At 41.8% G+C, this 22,253-nt stretch overlaps 1 protein-coding gene across 1 annotated transcript in view; it reads left to right on the top strand.

The window, feature by feature from the left end:
• Positions 1-22,253, top strand: part of LRP1B (LDL receptor related protein 1B) — a 1,375,759-nt gene that overhangs the window by 1,152,952 nt on the left and 200,554 nt on the right. Inside the window, exons 61-62 of the mRNA XM_006028602.1 lie at positions 13,585-13,773; positions 14,670-14,818. Of these exons, the coding sequence (XP_006028664.1) occupies positions 13,585-13,773; positions 14,670-14,818 (338 nt within the window). The remainder of the gene's footprint in view (positions 1-13,584; positions 13,774-14,669; positions 14,819-22,253) is intronic.

The following is a 22,253-nucleotide window of genomic DNA, read 5'->3' as shown; positions in this document are numbered from 1 at the left end:
GCTGTTCACCGAGTTCTTGATGTACTCCCCTGATGTAGAGGTAAGCTGCTACCAAGTCCCCTCTCAGCCTTCTCTTCTTTAGGCTGAAGCATCCCAAGCCCCTCAGCCTCTCCTCATATGGTTTGCCTTGCAAGTCTCTGATCATACAGGTGGCTCTTCTCTGGACCCTTTCAAGTTTTTCCACATCTTTGTTGAAGTGTGCTGCCCAGAACCGGATGCAGTACTCCAGCTGTGATCTAACTAATGCTGAGTACAGTGGAAGAATCACGTACTTGGATTTACAAGAGATGCATTGGCTGATGCATGCCAGAGTGGTGTTTGTCCTGCTGGCTACAGCATCGCACTGACAGCTCATGTTCATGTGACGGTCAGCTATTACACCTAGCTACCTTTTGGCCATGATACACGTCATATTGTCACCACTGAGCCTGTAGGTATGTTGGGGATTATTTGCCCCAAAATGGAGCACTTTACACTTCTCAGAGTTGAGCTGCATCTGGTTCTGATTTGCCCACCTCTCCAGTCTGTCCAGGTCCACCCATCTTAATATACAGAAGGTGATCTTCTGTCCACTATCCTCAGAGGATTGTGAGTTTGGGCATAGTATTCAAGTTTGATTTGTTAATCTGTACAATTTTGCAGGAATATGATGTGTGTGGGTGTATTTTAACATTGGAAGCATCAATGAAGAAATTGCTATTATTTCTCATATGCTTTCATGGGGCACATCCAGATGAGTGCACATGTGCAGTATGCAGTGCCTCAGATCTCTGCAGCACTGCAAACTGCATGTGTCACACAAATAGACATTTGATGTGCTGATAATTTTCAGTGCAGAAGGTTTTTCTGACACTGGGAGATACCAGTGTGAAATAAAACCATGCCTGGAAAAAGCAGGGTGGCACACGTGTCGGCTGTATGCATTGTCTGAAACCAGAGCCTGGTCAGCCAGAGCCTGGTCGGCCAGAACCATGCTCCATCTGCAGGCCAGGCTCTGTGTGCTGGATTACCACCACTGGAGCCCTGGGAAGCCCCTAGGGTCCCAGGTAAGACTGCTGAGGCCAGCCGAGGTGCTGGCCCCAGCCATCCCTACCCTACCTGAGGACAACTTGCCATGTGTCAGAGCATGCGTGCAACAGCATTCCCCAGGGGAAGTAGCAGCAACACAAGCATGTGCCACTGTTATTTGTCCCTGGGGAAGCACACATGCATGCCCATAGAGGCCACAGTGGAGATAAAGTAAATACAGTAAATGTAATTTCAGTGGCAGTGCCTTGTATGAAATATCAATGTTAGATGCAATATTAATGAGGAAAGAAAAGAAATAAAGACAATTTCACTTATATGTATTATATATTTGAAACTAAGAAAAGCCAGGTAGTTTAGGCTTAAGTCTTTGTCAGTCTTAACACTGTAGAGTTTCTTTTAGACCAACTGAATGGCAATTTTAATGAGAGAAAACATATTCAACAACATATGAATGTTTAATTTGTTTCCTGTATTGCCTGGTCTAGATCTGACATTTCAGGTCACCCTAATGTAATGTTTAATAGACTGTGCGCATCTCTTTACTAGTGGACTGGAAATGAGCATCTTTATTAAATATTTTGAAATAAGTATTACAGAGGAAAATAGAGGTGGTTATAACTTGTGGTAACTTTTTAGATTTTAACCTTACTTTACCTTGAATTTGATGAAACTGATGAAAGCTATTTATTCTGACAGCAAATATTTAATTTTTCTATTTAATACAATAACATAAAGATGGGCGGGTGAGCAGGGCACATGCTCTGGGTGCTACCTAAAGGGGAGGGTGCTGTAAGGAAACTAGGGGGCACCTCACCATCTTGTCGTCTCCTGCCCTTCCCCCTCTCCCCTGCATTCTGCATCTTCCTGCAATAGCTCCAGTTAGTAGGAGAGGAGAGCAATGAAACACTGGCAGCAGCGCAGGATTGTGAATCAGAGGTATGAGCAAAGTGAGCACCTCAGGTGTGGGGAGCATCATTCCATTTGCTCCCCCCCCCCCCCTGCACTCCCCGTGAGTCCTCATTCCATTTTCCCCCCCCCCCCCCATACACTCCTCGGTGCAGCACTGTACTACTCTGTGCAGCTTCTGTAGCTAGGCAGAAACAATGCAAGGCTTTCCCCACCACTGCAAAGACTCCTGGTAGTGGGGATCCTGGCACCTCCTCCTAGTCAGCACTCAGGGAGGGAGGCCTGCTCATCTTGCTTTAGTTATACTACTGGTGTAAGTGCATGAAGGGCATTCTGATAAATGGAGTTTCTGCTACTGGGGGGAAGTCACCACTTTTTCTGCCACCCACAACTGATGCCTCTTTGGACATTTGTTATGTGTGTCTGTGGCAAAAAAAATGTGTCCGTGGCATCTTCCCACAGGAGGAGGAGACCCCCAGTGGCTGCTCAGAATAACATGGCACCACTGTTCTGCTGTCCCCAGTGCCTGCCAGAACCAGAACTGCAGCTACTGCATACAAGGGGAAGAAGAGCATGTGGGTATAGGGAACTGCACAGTGCACAATACTGAGTTGCACCTTTTATTTAACACTGTGTATCAAATCATAATGTATTTGGTGAAGGCAATATTTAGTATAAGAATATACAAGTAATATATGCTTCTTGCGAAGAGACAGATCACTAGTGTAAATGAATTCTCTGTAGGAAAAGAAAAGGAGGATGCCTTTTTCATCCTAATATATGCTGATAAATCAATAGTTACTACTGGTTGCGATGTTGGAAAGCTTACCGATTGCTGAAGCTTTTGTAAATTGAGAGGGAAAAGGTATAAAAAAAGAATTCACTGCTCCATCCAAAAGACTCATTTTAAATATTACATTATAATGTTTTTCTTCATATTTTTGTCATTCGCATTCCATGCAAACTATAGACTTTATAGGCTATTATATGAACAACAGTGTTGATGGTCTATTGTTTACAATATAATAAAAGTTAATGGAAAGAAGCAAAATGCAATTCAGCTACTATAGAGATGTTTCTCAACCAGTAAAATAAATTGAAATTAACTGCCATTTCTGAAACATCTGATAGCTATTTTACTCATGCCTTACTGATATGTCAGAGGAAAAACATTTACATTAAGTAGGGTGTACATATTAATACAATTTTTTTTTAAACAAATTCCCTGGAGCCTACTATTTTATTTATTAGTTTAAGTTGCAGACAGTCAGTTCATATGTTACTGATTTTCTTGGAATATCATTTTTCCTAGAGTCTGTAATCAGGAAAAATATAGGCAGCATTACAGACAACACAAATCCAGGGAAGACAAAGATTAATCCTCATATGTTCTCATTAAACTATAACCTTTGTTGGTCTGATGGGGTAACTTGTTACCCCACTCGCATGAACAAAATGGAACCAGTGACAACAGTATAAATGTATCAAAAACTATTTATTAGATATACAGATTGTTTGAAAGAGTATTTATGATTTGAACCCAAAATATTATTTAACTAGAACTATGAAGAAAATTTAAACTGTTTTTAGAGTTCCAAAATATGAATGAACAATTTGGTAAGTCTGCAGTTCACACTGTTTTTAAACTAACAATTACTTCCAAAAACATTTCCCAACCATTTTAACTAAATATTGCATTCCTCACAAAGCAGCAGTGATGTACTGTGGTGCACACAAGCAAATCACTTACAATTTTCTTATTGTTTCCGGGTTTTGCAGTCATCTATCCTTGGACAAAAAGCACAATGTCCACTCATGCTTGCAGAAGGTTCTACTGGGGTGTGTTGTGGCAATTTGTAATTTAGGGCAGTCACACCAGACTTGATGGATTTAGACAGATTATGTGTATCCATCATTCTTCATTTTATTTGTCCATTGATCAACTGTTCTCCAAGCTCCTGCAAAAAAAAAAAAAAAAAGCGCTGTCTTCTTAAATGTGATCTTTGCTTCCAGTTTGCATTGTGGCCTAGCCAAATGATGAGGCTGGCAATAGCAGCCACATCCATCATATTGAAAAATAGTGTCATTGGCCACCTGTTGATTTTCCATCTGCAGGTGGTCATATGGACTAAGTGGTCAAGGTTATCCACCCCACCCTAGTTTTTATTGTAATCATGGATGATGTCCGGCTTTCTTTGCTCTCCACCCACTGGTAGGTCATTGTGTTTGCTTGACAGCAACAGCACAACTTTGGACTTCTTTGGAACATAGGGAACTAGGGTGAGTTGCCCAACAAAAGCAAAAGCAGAGTGGAGGGTGGCCATCCATTAGTTACCATGGACACCTGAAGTGGACATGAATAAGGTGTGAATGACTGCTGACCTTTCAGATGCATCCACCCAAAGTGGCCAAACAGTTCTAGGCCTGTCATTTATACAGAAATTGCATCAGGCAACAAGTTACTCCAATGCATTAACATGGGCTTGAGGTAAGTTGTTACCCCATATGGAAAAACACATTCACACCTGGGGTAACATGTTATCCTGGGCAGTTTTTCATCCACAGAGAGCAAACCATTCATGGGGATATTTGTCACTGGCACCACAGTGCATATGTCCTAAAAATATTTTTTTTTAGAATTAATTAACTTTAAGATACTGCCCAAGATACATGTTTGGGGTAGGAAATTATCCCATGGGAATGTATGATGGTTAAGGATCCACTAAAGACGAGAGCAATTTATTAAGTAGAAAGTTCTGCCTACTGCAGATGTCCATTAAAAATATACAGTTGCTGTGTGGGCAGAAGTTCCACAGCATGTGGACTGATCTGTAATGGACTTTAGTTTTCTTATAATACTTAAATATTTTATATATATTTCAGGCAAAAAACCCAACCCTTCTTCCTTGTATATGTAACCATTCTTGTTCTTCCCTGACCAGTAAGTAATTTCTTGAAGTCACAGGGTAAGTCTATACATGCTGTTAATTCTCAGTAGGCTTATTGCACTGTGCAGTAAGACTTCCCTGGGAGCATGTCTATACATACCTTCTGTTGAGATCAGACTTGCTTCCAACAGGAGCAGCATGGTACAGGGCTGTTCCTGCCATGCTCTGCACCCCCACCCTGCAGCAGCCAGGAGGGCTAGGAAGGAGTATAGGGCCAGGAGAGCTCTGCCAGCTCCAGCGTCAACTGTCTCCTGGCCCTGTGCAATTCGGATGTGGACCTAATGTGCACCCAGACAGGAGATGACTGCCCCTGCAGCAGACAGAGCTCTCCTGGCTTAGTTCCCTTCAGGCCACATGCTAGGAGCTGTCCCAGGTACGGGGCAACTGCCAGTGAACCCAGCCTCTGCCCACTCCCCAGAGCAGTCAGCCCTGTGTTGTGCAGAGCTGCTCTGGGGGACAGGTAGGGGATGGGTTCCTACCTCCCATGTGCTCCCTGGTGCATCCAGCTCCATGCCACACAGATCTTCTCTGGTGGATGGGTAGGGACTGGGTTTCCAGCCTCCACTCACCCTCTGGAGCTGCTGGCTGTGTGCTCGGAGCTGGATAGGGGGAAGGGAGCTCCTGACTCCTAGGGGGAGCCAGGAGGTGAGCAGCACTAGGAGTAGTGACAGAGAGCTCCCTGTCCCCCATATCCCCCTGCCGCCTAGGTTGACAAGGAGCAAATTTGTTTCTGGTCAGCATCTACATGAGTGTTACTGCACAGTAACTACTGCTCAGTTAATCTAGTACTCATGTTTATAGGTACTAGCTAACCGTGCAGTAACCTAATTTACTGCACAATAAATGGTACACACGTGTAGATGGTGATGATTTACTGTGCAGTAGATTAGTCTCTGTGCCCCTCTGTGGGGCATCTTCAAGTGTCCTCTTTTCTTCCCCTTTAGCCACTTCTATGTCCCACAGCTTAAATAGCAATATCAAGCAAAACTGAAACAATCAAATGCACCTGGGGCACCTTTCTTTAAGCTCTCCCAGGCCTCTACACAGCTCTGCTGGCTTCTCCCAACTTGGGCCCTCCTGGGTCTACTCATGGTTCCCCCAGGCTCCAGTAATGCTTCTCCACTCAGCACTGGAAATTCCTTCAGCTAGCACAAGACAGGGGCAAACTCTAGTTCCTTGTGTTGGTTCTCTCTGCTTCCAGTAGTGAGCTCTTGCCTCCAACTCTGCCCAGGTCAGACTTGTTAGGGCAACACTATGTGGATTTTTGGGGAGCACTGGATTATGCAGCTGAATGAAGGCATGACCTGTGGACTAGCAAAGCTGCTGACCCAGGGCAGAATAATATATTAAAAGTATATTGCAAGATGCTTAGGCAAGCAGATTTTGCTTATGAATGCTTATGCTAAGCCAGTCATTTGCTTATGCTAAGTAACCATCTTAACTGTGTCAACCATTTTCTGAGGAAAAAGCAGTTTCATAGTTGATAGGGTTGGAAGGGACCTGAGCAGACCATCAAGTCTGACCCCCTGCCCTGGGCAGGAAAGAATGCTGGGATCAAGTGATCTCAGCTAGGTGATTATCTAGCCTCCTTTTGAAGACCGCCCCCCCCCCCAAGGTAAGAGTGACCACGACTTCCCTTGGAAGTTGGTTCCAGATCCTAGCTGCCCTGACTGTTAAATAGCGCCTCCTGATATCTAGTCTAAACCTACTCTCAATCAACTTGAGGCTGTTATTCCTAGTTATTCTGGGTAGTTCTCAGGGGAACAGGGCCTCTCCCATTCCCCACTGGTCCTTCCTGGTAAGTTTATAGATGCCCATCAGATCTCCTCTCAGCCTTCTGTTGTGGAGGCTGAATAGATTCAGGTCCTGTAGCCTCTCCTCGTAGGGCCTGAGTGGCCCTCCTCTGGACCCTTTCAAAGAAAAAAAAAACAAAACACTTTAGATGCTTCACTCAATGAGTTATTTTCTGAAATTCACTCCAAATGTAATATCGCACACCACTGGTTATGACATATCACCGCTCCCTCAAACCCATTTGGAAAATCCTCAAACAGTTGCAACCCATACTAGAAAGAGACCCTATTCTTAAAGAGTTCTTCTCAGAGCCACCCATCCTAGTCTTCAAACAAGCACCAAACCTTGCTAACCTCATTACCAGAAGCAAACTTCCTCAGGCCCAGAACACACTGAATGGATCCATACCATGCCATGATAAGAAATCCAAAATCTGGAAAACATATCTCCACCACCCCCACAATTACTACACCCCACAACAGAGCCATCAGCATTCCCAGATCGTACAGCTGAACCTTAAGAAATGTGATATATCTCATCCAATGCAAAAAATGCCCTGATGGAAAATACATAGAAGATACCAAACAATAACTGCACACCAGAATGAAAGCACACTGGAAGTCTATCAAAGACAAGAATACCCAACTACCTGTGGGGACACATTTCTCACAAGAAAACCACTCTCTCTCCAGTCTCTCAGTTCTAATTCTCAAAGGAAACTTACAAAACACTTCTCAGAGATGAGCCTCTGAACTTCACTTCATCACCCTCCTGGATACTTGTGGCAGGGCACTGTTTGTGCCTGCCACTTTAAGGGCCAGAAGGCAGCAGCCAGCAGGTGCCTGATTAGGGCAGCCATTTTAGATTCAATGGCTGCCCATATAAACAGGGAAGTTCTGATGTTGGGGGCCAGCTGTAGAGCTGCTGGTGTCATCTGGAGGTAAGGGAGGAGCTGTAGGGGATGGTCAGGAGGCTCTTGGTCCTGGGCATGACCTAAAAGTGCACCCTGCTGGGAGTGGGTGGCCTGGTGGGGCTCTCAGTGGTACGGGAGCCCCCAGGAAATACCAGGCCAGTTACCCCCCTGGTGAAAGGTGGGTTGGGGTGCCTTAACCCCCTAGCCCCCATGACTGGGTGGGTGACCCCTTTGTTTGGAGGGCCCAGAGGGTGGACCCTCAGAGAGTGAGAAAAGGGCCATAGACTCAGGCCTGTCTGAGCTCCCCCTGACTGGCCCATGCTGGGGCCAGGACCAGAAGGGTCGAAGGGCCGGGGGCCCACTGCATGAAACACCCAAGAGCTGTGGGCCTGGGGTTCCAACTGGCCTGGAGGTGGGCCAGGGCTAGAGATCCAAAGGTCCTGGTATGGGGATCACACCCAAAGGGGGATCAGTTCAGGGAGCTATGTTGCCTGGTATGATGGCGGAAGAGTCCACCTGAAGGGAGGAATCCAGGTGGGGTTCAGTAGTAGGGTTCTGGGGCCCAGTGTGGAGGTCGGTGACCATTAGAACATCTAGATGCCATCTGCGAGGCTTGGGCTGCAGTGTAGGGGGGGAAAGCTGCAGATAGCACCCCCTCGCATTGGGGCATTAAATGGGCAGCCTCCCGCTTTTTAACATCTAATTAATTATAACAAGGCATGGCGGGCAAGAACATGGGTGGTTAGCCCAGGAACAGGTGGGCAGGCCACAGTTAGATTGGCCCTGAGGAGGCCCCCTGTTACAGTACTAAAAACCATGGACTAAATATAGATATTGGATTTATGACGCATTATAACCTGTTTGACATCTGACTCCTCAGGTACTTCTACACTATTTAACTACTACATTCATCCCCCTTCTCCCTGCAACCCAGCCTGTCTCTGACGCAGCCTGCCACCCACTGACTCCTCAATTTAGATCTTCACTGACTGCCTATCTTGTATGCATACCAGTCCAGCCTGTGACTGCTTTCTATTCATTCCATCCAGGAAGAGCACACACCAACTGCAGAAACTTCCTCAGGCTGGTGAAGGGTTTTTAAACCCGAAAGCTTACTTAAATATTTTTTTCAAACTATTTAAGTTTGTCTAATAAAAGATATCAGATTCACCCGAAGAACCTTGTCTGCCAAATGTAATATTTAACATTTTGTCCTGCACACGAATTCACCTTTTCTATAAATTAAGGATAATGCAAAAAATGAGATTACCTATATTTTTCTTCTTAATTGCATTTGTATTTGATGCATAAACAGACAATTTAATATGAATATTTTTATGTATATGTAATCTGACTCCTAATTGTTTTGCAACCTCTAGATTTAGGCTGAAATATAGACAACTTAATTTTTTAACCCTCTTCTTATTCATTCATGCTGGGGATGGATGTCCTTTTATACTACTCACCTGCAAACCTTGCTAGTCCAAAAAAGGGGAGGGGGGAATCTAGTCTTGCTTACGTTGGGTATATGTGCCCTAACTACAGTAGGGTTCACACTGACTACATCTTTAATAACAAGAGTTTCTCTGTAAATAACTATTCTGTACTGCTATTCTGGATCCCAATCAATGGATGTTAGACTAGAGCCCAAGGCCCCTGCTACACATTACATATATTATGCATTTAACTGGTTAATCATGTAATAGATTTTAACCAGCCATTTGTGCAAAGTAAGACTGGTCACAAGTGCAAAGTAATTATCACACAATTAGCTGGTTAATTGCATAATAAAGTTACACTGGCCACACAGGCAAAATAATAATCACCATGAAAATGACTATCCAGCTATAAAAAGAGCCAACCAACTACAAAGTTATTGCTATAAAATAAGTAACAACTATATAGTTGGTTTCTATTCAGCTTTAATTTGAACATGTGGCAGGACCCCAACTTACATCACGTTGTTAAACATTTCAATAAACACAGTATAATAAACTACATAAAGTAGACTACACAGTGGTTTTCAGGTTTATTAGGGTTGCATATACACTCAAATCAGCAGTTGGAACTACCTTTCTTACCTGGGATTTGCCTGTACAATCATGGGGCTGCATTCTTGCTTCCTTGCTGATAGATGCAAGAACTTCATAAACTCTCTTCCTGGGAGAGACTAATTTTACATGAACCTAATTTAGAAGAAATGTGTTAAAAAAAATCTCAGCAACTAGAGACTTTATGTATATGTTGTGCAGCGGTATCCTTTATCAGGAAGGAGCTCCAGGAAGTAGTATCAAAATAGATCAATACCAACTTTAAGGAATGAAGAAACATGCTTTTTTTTTTTCTTCTTTACTTTAGGTTCTGTTTTGGCTTTTGCTTTATTATTCAAAAAACCTAAGGTTTCTCATGTTGAGGAAGCAATCTGGTTCAGAACAAAAACGCTTGTTCACTTGTTAAACATTTTCTTTCCTAGATTGACTTTTGTCCCAACGTTCTTTCTATCCAAGATAAGGTTTTGGGCTTATTTGCAATATCCTCTTAACAATGTATATATGTAGGTAACACAGAGATAAAAGGTTAGACATTTATGCTTAGTCTGTGACTAAGAACTTATGCTGAGTTTTTGTTAAGAATATCTAAAGAATTTGAATTCCTAACTCTTACTGAAGTTAAGGGATATTCAGACTCTCTCAGGATGTCTTTGAAATACTTAAGTGTAGTGGCATGGAAACCTCATGACTAAATCTAAATTTCCTGGTCTTTATCAAAAGTGAGGCACAAATGTTACCTTTCATACTAGTAGGGACAGAGTAGCTCCACAAAGAAACTTAGCAAGTTATATATGCATTTTCCATTTTTTTCAGGATACTTTTTCTGGGAAATGACATTTATTTTAGAAGTAACTTATACTTAAAAGAATTAGAAGTGAAATAACTGATGTCAGAATTCTAGTTTCTATATTGTGGTTTCATCCTTTATATAGCAAACACAGTCACAGAAGTATTGTTGATGATAAACTAATATCACACTATTTAGTAAAAATATATCAAACATCTTTTTCAAGAGTTGAATACAGCTTTTAAAATAATATGGAAAACAAAAATTGCTGCAAGAAAATATTGCTGAAGCATTTTCAGGTAGAGTTTATAAATGCAAAAGTTCCAAGTACTAAAACTTGACATCTAAGGATTAACATAGGTTTAGTGGATAGAATCCTGTTCCCAAACAAATGCATCCATCAGTAAGACCTTGACAACTATGGAAAATAGTCTTTTACATGTGGTGTATGCCAAACAGGACACAGTAGATTTAGCATAAAAATGTTATGTTAAAAGCAACTAAAAGATATACTTGTTCACTGCAGAATGACTGACATATCAATGCTTGTATAAGGTATGATGGAATTTGATTGATGTGAACTTCATGAATTACTTTAATTACACTGTATAATGTGAATATTAGCTTAGATGAGGTACCTTTACTACATTATAATGCTGCACTAATATTTCTAATGTGATAAGATGAAAATACATTAATATCCATACATGGATTTAATGTCAACTCAAGTGCAATAAAATAAAATGTCTTCTTGTGTACTTAGCTTAAGAAAAACAAATAATATTGGAACCAAATGTGGGTGGGGGTGTAAGAATGCACACAGGCTCATTTATATATGTTTAAGTAGTGTATGTGAAGACTGTGTATATGTGGGTATTTGTGTGTGTGAGTATTTGTCTTTGTTTAAGTGTGATTCCTATGAGACCTACTAATATGTAAAAAGCTTACTGGAAGACTTCTAACCAGTGTTCAAAGGTTTGATTTTGGCTTTGAAATATATTTTTAAAAAGCACTTGTTATCCCTCAGCCCATACAACATTTCTATTTTTTTTCTAGGTTTATTCATTAACTGAAAAGCTATGGAGGAGTTTATCAGTTTTAAATGTCTCTTTAAATTGAGCCAAATTATCATCTATATAATATATTAGATGCTTATGCTTTCTGTTTTTAAACAGCTGGAGGCAGGGTAGATTTTCACCTTATAGACTATCTCAGTCAGAGATGCATAAGCTTTTGTAAGCTGTGCTGCAGTGCTGACACTGTGCAGCTGGGTAGGGAGAGGGGGCTGTCTGCACATGGTCTGCAGGCTCCTTTAGTCTGCCTGATGACAGATGGCAGCAGTGCAAATGGCAGCTCAGATTTGCTGACCCAGAATGCCCAGGGTCAGTCTGTGTTTTCCTGTTGCACCATGTGGGTATTATGAAGGAGGGGTGGTGAGGATGCTGGAGGACTATTTTACCTTCTGGGAGAAGCCACAGCATGTACAGACATTCACTCTCCCAGGAGACATTCCCATGGAAATGATTTAACCCAGTTGCTCCCAGTTTATTTTTCTACTAGAGCCGTCATTTTTACTTTGGGAGAAAAGGCTTGAACATCTTTATACTTGTGGTTTCTCCTGGGAGAGCAGCAAGTTTCCCTGGAGAAACTAAATATCTGTAGGGTCTCCTTCCAGGGATACAGTGTCACTTGCTGGACTCTGCTGGCTCCAGCAGGGAGCACAGCATGCCCCCTTCCCAATTCCTATATTGTGCTGCAGGGAAACACAGGCTGACCATAGGCAGTCTGGGTCAGCCAGTCAGGGCTGTCCTATGCACTGCTGTCATCTGTTACCAAGCAGAGCATGCTGAGATGTGTTCACAGGGCTCTCTCCACCTTCAACTGGGCAGTGTCAGCACTGCAACCTCTGTACTTTTCAGGCCTCAGTGTTTGAATGTCTGTGTAGGGGGCTCCGGATAATTTTATCTATCAAGAGAATAGACCTAGGAGAGTTTTCTCAGATTATTTGAATGTATGAACACTGCCTCTATGTAGCTATCATAGTGGAAGGTGCATTAGGGATAGGTTAGATTGGATATATATATTTTATTTGAAGTCAATTCAGTACTAAGGTTACAGTAAAAGAGGCAAATTCAGCCTTTTTACTGAGAGAAAACTATCGGTGTTACTTTTCATAAATCCCATTTGGAATGGAGAGAGAAGTTGACAGAATACATTACAAAGGATTTTTTTTGTTAAAAGTGAATGTTTGCAATGCTAATTAAATGAGTCATGGTATCACTCATTCAGAAAACAATCAAAAAGACACCAATGTGGATCCGATTCTGACATACAGTAAAGTATTATGCTACTGTACTAGAGCTTCCACTGATTTCAGTTACAACTCTCATAGTATCATACTGTTCAGGTTGCATTTAAAAGTTATCCAGTCTACAAAAAAAGTGCACTTTCACAGTATAATAGTATTATCATACACTACTTTGCAGATTTTATCACATCAAAAATTAAGAATACCTAACTCACTATGTATTTCTAATCTGTTATGGGATTTAGACCTGAAGTTATCAGTTATAATCTCTGATATTATGTTTTTAAAAGGTTCATGTTTATGATAAAATTATATACAGCAGTAAGTGTTGAATTATTGTTATTTATTTGTGGTACAAAAGCTGCTTTTTAATTTGTCTTGTCAGCAGTAATATTTCACAAACATAAAGTAACTGTAGCCACTTTTAACAAAGTTAAAATACAGTACATCTACAGATGCATATATTCTGTCTTAGATATTACTTAATAAGGGGGTAGGGATCAAAAGAATGTCCTTTAACAGAAAGTAAATTCAATTTATATGCTAAATGATTCTTTGAAATTTAACATGTCATTTGTTTAGAATCTGTAGGTAGTTATTTGTTAGCCAGAATTCATTCATTTTCTTCACAGTGGTTGGGCCAACTAAATTTAAGCAAGCAGGGTTTATACACCCAATTCTGCATTATCTTATCTGGTAATAAAGAACCCTCTGGGCTTGACAGATTGTCATGGCAATTATTCACAAGATGTTATGTAGCAGTTGTATCTGTCAACCCATGCAGTATGCAATATTTTAACTGGCAGTCTTCCAAGAATGAACATTAATCTTCCCATCTCCTATTACAGTTCCTAATCAAGACATTCCAGGGGTGATTGCACTAACATTGTTTGAAGACTACATCTACTGGACAGATGGGAAAACCAAGTCACTCAGCCGTGCCCACAAAACCTCAGGGGCAGGCAGAGTATCACTGATTAACTCGTGGCATGCCATTACAGATATCCAGGTGTATCATTCTTATAGACAACCTGATGGTAATTATTCTATCCATGCTTTCCATACAGCACATTGACATCTAGTTTTTTAATTAACTGGAGGTTTTCTTTGTGTGTTTAATTTGAATTGTTTTCTAATCAATAGCTATGAGTCGTTATGTACTTTAGATTGTTCCCTGTAAATTTGCTAGGTGTCTTTAATGACTTTAAGAAGCTTTAAAGAATATTGGTAACAGCTGAATCATATTGAATACAGCTGCTGAGTTATTGAAATTATATTGCCCAAAGATAATAAAATCAGACCAGTCACAGGGAAAAAGCATTGCCCAAATTTTCATTGTTATTGCTACCAAATCAGGAAAGTATTAATGTTCCTTAGAAATACTAGTGCCAAGGATGCCCTGGAGCTAAGTGAAAAATTGTCAGGTTAAAGGACTGTACAAGAATGAGAGTACTTTTACTGTGCCTTATCTCCTGCAGTCCACATATTATAGTTCTAGTTGACTAAAATTTGCCAGTTTGTCTAGTTTAGCCAATTAGTTACAGTATTGTAAAAGGTTAGTACTTTTTTCTTCATTATTTCAACATCTCAATTTACATTTTTTACTAATGAATTAATTTCTTTCATATAAAATGCTTGTTCTCCTTGGTCAGAACACTGGAAAGATTGAAGGGAAAGAAATAAAAATTTGTTCGATTGCTTGTTTGTTTTTAAGGAGCATTTTGTTCCTATGGTTCTTCAATGTAAAAACAGTGTAATTTAGTTCCCCTTTTAATAGAAAATGTTTTGGCAAGCATACTAAGATAATAGTCTTTAGTTTATCAGAAGTTTCCATTAAAGAAAAATACATTTCCTTATTTTGTCATTTTTGTCCTTGTGAACCAGAGTCTCAGTTAGTAAGTTTTAATAATTCTTTTTCTCTTTATATTCACAGTGTCTAAACATCTATGTACAATAAATAATGGTGGCTGCAGTCATTTGTGTCTCCTAGCCCCTGGCAAAACACATACCTGTGCCTGTCCCACTAACTTTTACCTTGCTGCAGATAACAAGACCTGCTTATCAAATTGCACAGCCAGTCAGGTAAGGGAGATGTTGTCTTAGTGTACTCACAGTGTATATGTTCAGCTTGTTGTTTGTTTGTTTTTTTAACAACTGAATGTTGGAGTCCATCAAAAGTTGTGGTATCACCAAAAGAGCCCATTGCACCATAACACAGCTTTGAAGTAACATCAGCTACTTTTTGTGTAGGCAAGGTAGGTTATGATATAAAGAAAACTAGTTTGTGAGAAAATATACAATTTTTTAAAAATCGTGTTTGAAGTGTTATAAAAAATATTTGTGTGCAAAGCTAGGACCCTTTAATGACTACTTGCTTAGCAAGCAGGAAGCAATTTTGCATGGGGTGGTGAGGACAGCATTTCAAAACAGCAGTATTTATACTTCTGCAAAAGTTTTGAATATGTTTTTCTAAAAAAAATTAGACAGTAAGTCCAATTGCTTATTGTGCCAAATTTAATATTTAAATTTACTTAATACAGTTTGAAACAGAGCAAGTCGAATCCTTCTTTAAGTGTAAGTGTCAACACAACCTGTACTTTTTAGTGTAGATAGCAATGTCTCCATAATGTATTTTGGTGATACATACAAAGGGATAATATCTATGTGAGAAATAGTGATTTCAAATGTAATATATTTATATTTTTAACCACTGCACTTATACTCTGTCAATTAATATATATCCAATGGGACTATAAACTTCCCAAATATCTGAATGAAATTTAAGCAGCTATCATTTGTTTTAATAACAATCTGCTAAAAGAGAGAGAGCCAGAAAGAGACTTATTGAAGTTCCCCCCAAATATGAAATTTATAGATATATTACTATCAGTTATGGGAAATATTAAGCCCTGAACCAGTAATTGATTAGGAGTTTGTATGTTCTATCTTGAGGCTATTTACAGAAAGTAGCTTGGTAATTTCCTTTCTACTGAAGAAAACAGCACATTTTTCCAGCCATGGCTGCTGAGAAATACTAGACCCTAATATCATAAGAGCAGGCTATAGAATGAATCACTTTCAGTAATTGTAGATGTTTGTGGAATGAATGAACAAACGACAGTGTGTTTCTTTCTAAGATCTATCTATTTGGATTCAGAGTACTAAGGAAGCTTACTTCTACAGGTAGAGTATGAAAGCAGGACCGTACAAGCCATAAGCTAACTACCCATCTTTCAATCAATTCATAATATGAGATATAAAGATGCATTCATTCCAAATACCTTGGTTCATAGAAATATGATCAAACTTAACATAGCATAACATTAGCTGTAAATAGAGACTAACATGAGAATAGTAAATCCAATTAGGAAAAATAGCTGTGCATGACATACAGTGTTTCCCACAATCATCCACTGTCAAATAGATATATTTTTGACAATTTACTAACTGTGAGGGTGGTTAAACATTGTTACAGAGTACTTAAAAAGGTTTTGTAATTTCTTTTTTAAGACCAGGTTAGACAAACACTTGTCTGCAATTGTTTAAACAGGTGTGATCCTGCCTTGAGTATAAGACTGAAGTAGATGAACTCCTAAAGGCCCCTTTTAGCTATATTTTCAATGATTCTATTAAAAAATTATAAAATATGTCTAAAATAAGAATTCATGTAAACATTCAACAAAATCAAGTTGTAATACATTACCAAGGTGACTGGAATTCATTGATCTTCAAACCATCTGTAAACATATGAAAAAAGTTCAATTTATTTAGCTTAATAATATGATAAAGAATCAACTTGATCATGATTTCTAATATTTCCATGGGGAAAAATTTCTTCTAATGGGAAGTCATTAGTCTGGCTGGAAAAGGCACAACAAGGTTCAAAAGGTTGAAGCTGAAGCTAAATAAATTCAGGCAGTAAAAAGGTATAGAAAATTTTAACAAGTAGGTGATTAAAACATTGGAATGATTTTTTTGGATTATCTGTTACTTGAAGTCAGAGAAATCAGGATTAATATTTTCTAAAAGAAACAGTTTAATTCAGCTAGAAGTTACAGATTTTATGGAGGAGCCAGCCATCTGACTTTCATCTACGCTGCAGGTGAGAACATGTGATCATAATGGTCTCTAAGGGCCTTAAAATGTATTGTACTTTAAGTAGTGCAGTCCCACTAAATCTGCACCACCACAATATATTAGCTCTATTTCCAGCTTCAGTGAGGCCGCTATTTTACTCTTGATTCTATGCGCATTCCTGAGCGAGGCTCACCTTACATTTATCATTCATACTAATTTGCTTTATATATGTTAATTTATAGAAGAAAGATATATCACAGTGTTAATAAATAAATACTTTTTACCTACTAGAATGTGAAGGCATTAAAAGTGTTCATATCTAAATCCTAAAAAGATAAATATATTCCTATTATCTTAATTTCTTTCATTAATAATGTGAATGGTCTTCATAGTAATGATGGTAATGATTCACAAGATTAAGTCAAGCTTAGTATCTTTTATAATGAAACTTCAAATACATACTTTTTTATTATACCAAATATTTTCCAGTCAGTAATAACTAGTGATCTTTTACAATAGGCTTAACTGCTTCTGCAAAATTTCCATGTTTACTAGGTGAAGTGTAATAAAGCACTATAGCGTTCCATAGTGTAGAGAATGCAATCCTCTCAGAAATGACATCACAGATATCCTTTTTTTTTTTCTTTCACAATGATCTGAATAAAAATGCTACAGGAGATAATTACAATAGTGTGGTAGCAAAATGGTGAATTATCAGCTTTACTAGCAGCAGTGTTTAAAATGCCTAACTATACTTCTCAAATAATAAGGTATAATTAGTGTAACTATTTTTAATTTAAGAAGCAACCTTGTTACTTGCCCCTATATTATTTTTAATCACTCATTAAAAATGAGTCATTCAAGGAGTGAATTGTTTTTACATAATTGTCAGAAAAAGAGTGTATACTATTAGAACACGAAGTGGATGTTTCTTAGGGCTGTTTCATTTTGACACTGTTTCAACTCATTTTGCGCTCAAAACAGCAAAATTGAAATGAAATGAAAGGATTCGAAACCGCCTCAAAATGAAACGAGGGCCATTGAAACATTTTGAAAAGTTTCAAGTTTCAAAGCTGAAGCTGGGCTTGCTTGCAGAGAAACAGAAAGTAAGGAGAGGGAAGGGGAAGATGGGGGGAAGGACTGCTCTCATATTGACTGTGTAGCTGGCCAGTGACTGTGATCCTTCCCTGAGATCCCTTCCAATCCCAGTGCTCCGGGGGAGGGATGGAAATACAGCATAAAAAGCAGCATTGTTTGAACTGGGCTGCTTTCTGCCTTGGGGTCAACAGCTCAGCAGCGTCAGAAAACAAAGGCTATCATTCATTTCCTACTTGCTAGCCTAGCACAGATTTTCCAGCACACCAAGGCAAAGACACTATGAAACACACCATGAAGCATGCTGGAAACACAGCTGGCAACCTTTCAGGGAGGGGCAGAAGAGGGAGTACAGGGAGAGCTGTAAGTCCTCCTGCCCTCCCCAACTGAGATGCAGCCTCTTTTCTACAGCAAGAAGGCATAAGGCTTCCAGTTATACAAGCAGCAAGGAGAGAGGAGCAGTGCCACTGCCTGTGCCTGAATCTGCATCCCCTCCAAGAATACTAGCCATACCTCCCCCCCGCACCACCACCACCACCACCATGACAACAAGGAACAGCACCAGCAGGACAGTCTCTTCCACCCTCATTTCACTTCCCACCCTGAGCCTTCCAGTGTCAGAGAGAGAACTGGAGCTGGATCTCAATTTGAGTGCCATATCAAGGGAAATTCTGGGGAAGGATGGGGAATCATCTGAGTTTGTGCTCCACACCCCTCAAGTTTCCTCTAGAGCCAGGTCTCCTTCCCTAGAAGAGACTTGGAGGAGGTGGAGGTAGAGGTTGTGGTAGCAACTGGTTCAGCTGAGTCTGCTCCTCCTGTTGCTGTGCCTCTGCCTGCTGAAGAGGGGGAAAAGGCAGCATCCACACATGCACCCGCACCCCAGAAGTGAGCAGGTAGCCTGCTCTGGGATCATTTTGAGCTGGCAGATGATCCCACATATGCTATCTGCCTGCACTGCCAATATGGGGTGGGGTTAGGCTGGGGCACTTCCGGATGGTCCCGGCAGGTACGTGGGACCATCGGAGGTCCATGCCCAGTGACCCCTCTGACCAGGCAGCACCACCTTTCCCAGCCCCCAGCCCCTCAAAGCAGAGGCAGGCCACCCTGGAACACAGGGGGAAAGGCAGACAGAAAGGGGGGTGAATTGAAGAGGCAAGTGAGATCACCCAGACCATTGGGGAGATGCTTGCTGTGGATGGCCAGGCCTTCTCCTTAGTTGAGTGGCCAGGGTTCAGGTGGCTCATGGTGCTTGTGGCCCTATCATTCCAAGTGCCTGCATGCTTCACTTTCAACAAGACGATGGTGCCCTCCCTGTATGAGTCTTGCAGGGAGTACTTAATGGAGGATCTGTGCAAAGCAGGTCTGCAGGTTGCCTTACACTTCACTTTGGACATCTGGAGCAGCTGGGGTAGAGATCATGCATACCTTTCCCTCACAGGGCTCTGGTGCAACCGGTCAGGCCATCCATGGGCTCTCCTTCAAGACAAGATGATGGATGAGTCCCACATGGCAACAGAGATCATGAGGGTATGAACTTCTTGGTGCAGGGGTGTTTTGTTGGGCAGGGTGAGCTCATCCACAGGTTCATGGTCATCAACAATGGGGCCAATATGGCCAAGGTGGTATGTGATGCCAACTGTATTGGCATCTGCTGTGTGGCACACAATTTACATCTCATAGTCAGGGACACCTTGGATGATGGCACTAGCACCACCAGCAAGCTCATTTCCAAATACAGAAAAGTGGCAGGCTACTTCCACCAGAGCATCAAGGGGGACAAGATGCTGCGGGACAAATAGGCAGAGCTGAACATTCCACAGCACAAAATCATGCAGGATGTGGTGACTCAGTGGAACTCCACATATCTGATGCTCAAGAGGCTGGTGGATCAAGAGAAGGCCATCCATGATTGGAATCAGTGCCCCCCTTAACAGAGCTGAGTGGGATACCATCTCCCAGATCTTGGTGGTCCTCAAGCCCTTCCTCAAGGGTGCCGAGAGCCTCAGCATTGGTGATGCCCTCCTTAGCCAGGTGATCCCTGTAGTGAGGGAACTTCAGAACCAAATGGAGAGGTTCTAGGGGATCAATGTTCCTGGCTGGGGCAAGCCACTGTCACCAGATGTGCAGGAACTGGTGAGGCAGCTGAAGGAGGGCATCAGGAAATGACTTGATCCCTTGCAGTTCAGTACGGTCCACATGCTGACTGCCATGTGTGAAGCGAGGGTGAAGGGTAGTGTATGCAACAGTCAAAGCCTGGATCTGTGGATGGAGGTGCTGGTGAAGAGAGTCAAGGAGGAAAAATGGCAGAGGCAGGGGGACATGGAAGAGGGGGATCCACTGTCCTATGCCAGCATGCCATCCATCAGCCAGTCTCCTCCTCCACCACAGGTACTGCCAATGTGGGCCAAGGGCATGGCTTCCCTGGTGTGGTACAGAGGCATCAGATCCCACCATCAGGCAGGTAGCGCTCCAGCCTTGGTGGCTTCCTATCTCACCAAGGACGTGGAACTGCTGCTGTGCAACCCCTTGGCCTACTGGGTAAGCCGCAATCAAATGTGGCCAAATCTCACCACAGTTGCCCGGGAACTCCTGTCCTGTTCACCAACCGGTGTTCCATGCAAGAGGCTGTTCAGCATTTCTGGTGATGTAGTGACACCCCACACCACCTTGGATTATGGTTTGGTGGAGCAACTGGAGTTCCTGAAGGTGAGCCTCCTGCTGCGTGGGGTTCCCCAAGCTTCAGCTGCAGATGGAATGAGTCTGCATTCACTTTTCACTCTGTCTACACCTATTTCCTTTTTTCATTTTTTTAAAATCCATTTAATGCCCTGCTCTCAGAGCTGGAGGTGGCACTCACTGAATCACCAGCCAGCAGGGGAAGAACTTGTCCCTTCTGAACTCCCATGCCAAGAGAGAACTTTGAGGTATGCGCTGGTCCAATGGGGAAGGAGGAGGCCCCAGGTCCTGGGAATGACCACTAAAACTGCACCTTGCCAGGGTTGGGAGTCCTGGTGGGACTGCTGGCAGCCCGGCAGCCCTAGGAAATGCTAGGACTGAGGATCTCCCTGATGAAAGGCAGATAGGAGGCACCATAACCTCCAGCAACCATGCTCACGCACACAGTCATGTCTGGGGAAATCGCAGACCCGTCACATCTTTGACAGGCCTGAGGCTTGCTGGCTGCAGTGGAGTTGTGAGGCTCCAGGTGAGCTCAGCTTAGCTGCCTGGGATGCCAGTTTTCAGATTGAAAAACCCTTTGTCAGGCTGAGGAAGCATCTGCAGTTGGTGTGTGCGTATGCTGTTCCTGGATGGAAGGAATAGTAAAGAAGCCAAAGGCTGGCATGCAATGCAGGCAAGAGAGCCAGTCAGTGAAAATGGAAATGGAGGCATCAGGGGGTGAGGGACAGGCTGGTGTAGGAAGGGCAGGGGGATGTAGCAGCGCAGGTAAAAGTGGAGAGGTACCTGGGGAGTCAGATGTCCGGAAGGTTGTAGCGTGTCAGAATTCCAATGTCTGTATTGAGTCCATAAGTTTCTGTACCTAGGAGGTTGATGAAGTACAGTTCATAGGCTCTTCTGTGAAAAGTGGTTTGTAAATTCCCTTTGAGGATCAGGCCTGAGAGATTGAAGAGGTGCTTGATAGATTTTTGGTGTGCGCTCATTCTGGTGCACATTTGTTGCTTGGCGTCTCCTACGTACGTATTGTATTGTGAAGATATCGCCATACTGGTGATATTGTTGGCAGGTTTTGCACGTCTTGTCATGGTATGGCCTGGATCTATGTGGATTTGGTGCATTTTGAGCTGTAGGAAGTTGGCTTCTGGTGATGAGGTTAGCAAGGTTCAGTGCTTGTTTGAATTTACAAACCACTTTTCAGCATTGCAGTTCAATCATGAAGTCCACCAAGATAGTGCCTCCCCTACTGGATTCCTTTATCTTTAAGGACAGGGCTCAGGGTTTAAAAGGTTATAAGAGGGATTTCTCTCTCCCAAGCCCATTTCTCCCTCAGAAGCTGAGTCTCAGGCAGTTTGTGACAAGAAGAAGTAAAATATTAACTCCTCACCATTATGGGATCACAGAGGAATAAGTGAAAAATCCATTCCTGTTTCAAAATGATTCCACAATTACTAAATACGTCACTGAGTAGTGATAGGTTCTTATTATGCTACTTATTTGGGTGTGACTATCCTCTGGGAGGAGCCAGATGATCTTTCAGGGCCCTGGATACAACTGGAGTATAACTCCTCAGTTTTCCTCGATTGTATGAATCCAACACAGATGGATAATGAGCTATCTTTCCCTGCCCCTGAGGAAAACAGGCTGGGGAAGCAACACCAGGACAGGGAAA

The sequence above is a fragment of the Alligator sinensis genome, unplaced genomic scaffold, assembly GCF_000455745.1.
Source record: "Alligator sinensis unplaced genomic scaffold, ASM45574v1 scaffold533_1, whole genome shotgun sequence".
Lineage (NCBI taxonomy): Eukaryota > Metazoa > Chordata > Crocodylia > Alligatoridae > Alligator > Alligator sinensis.
This window is presented reverse-complemented; position numbering and strand designations above follow the sequence as displayed.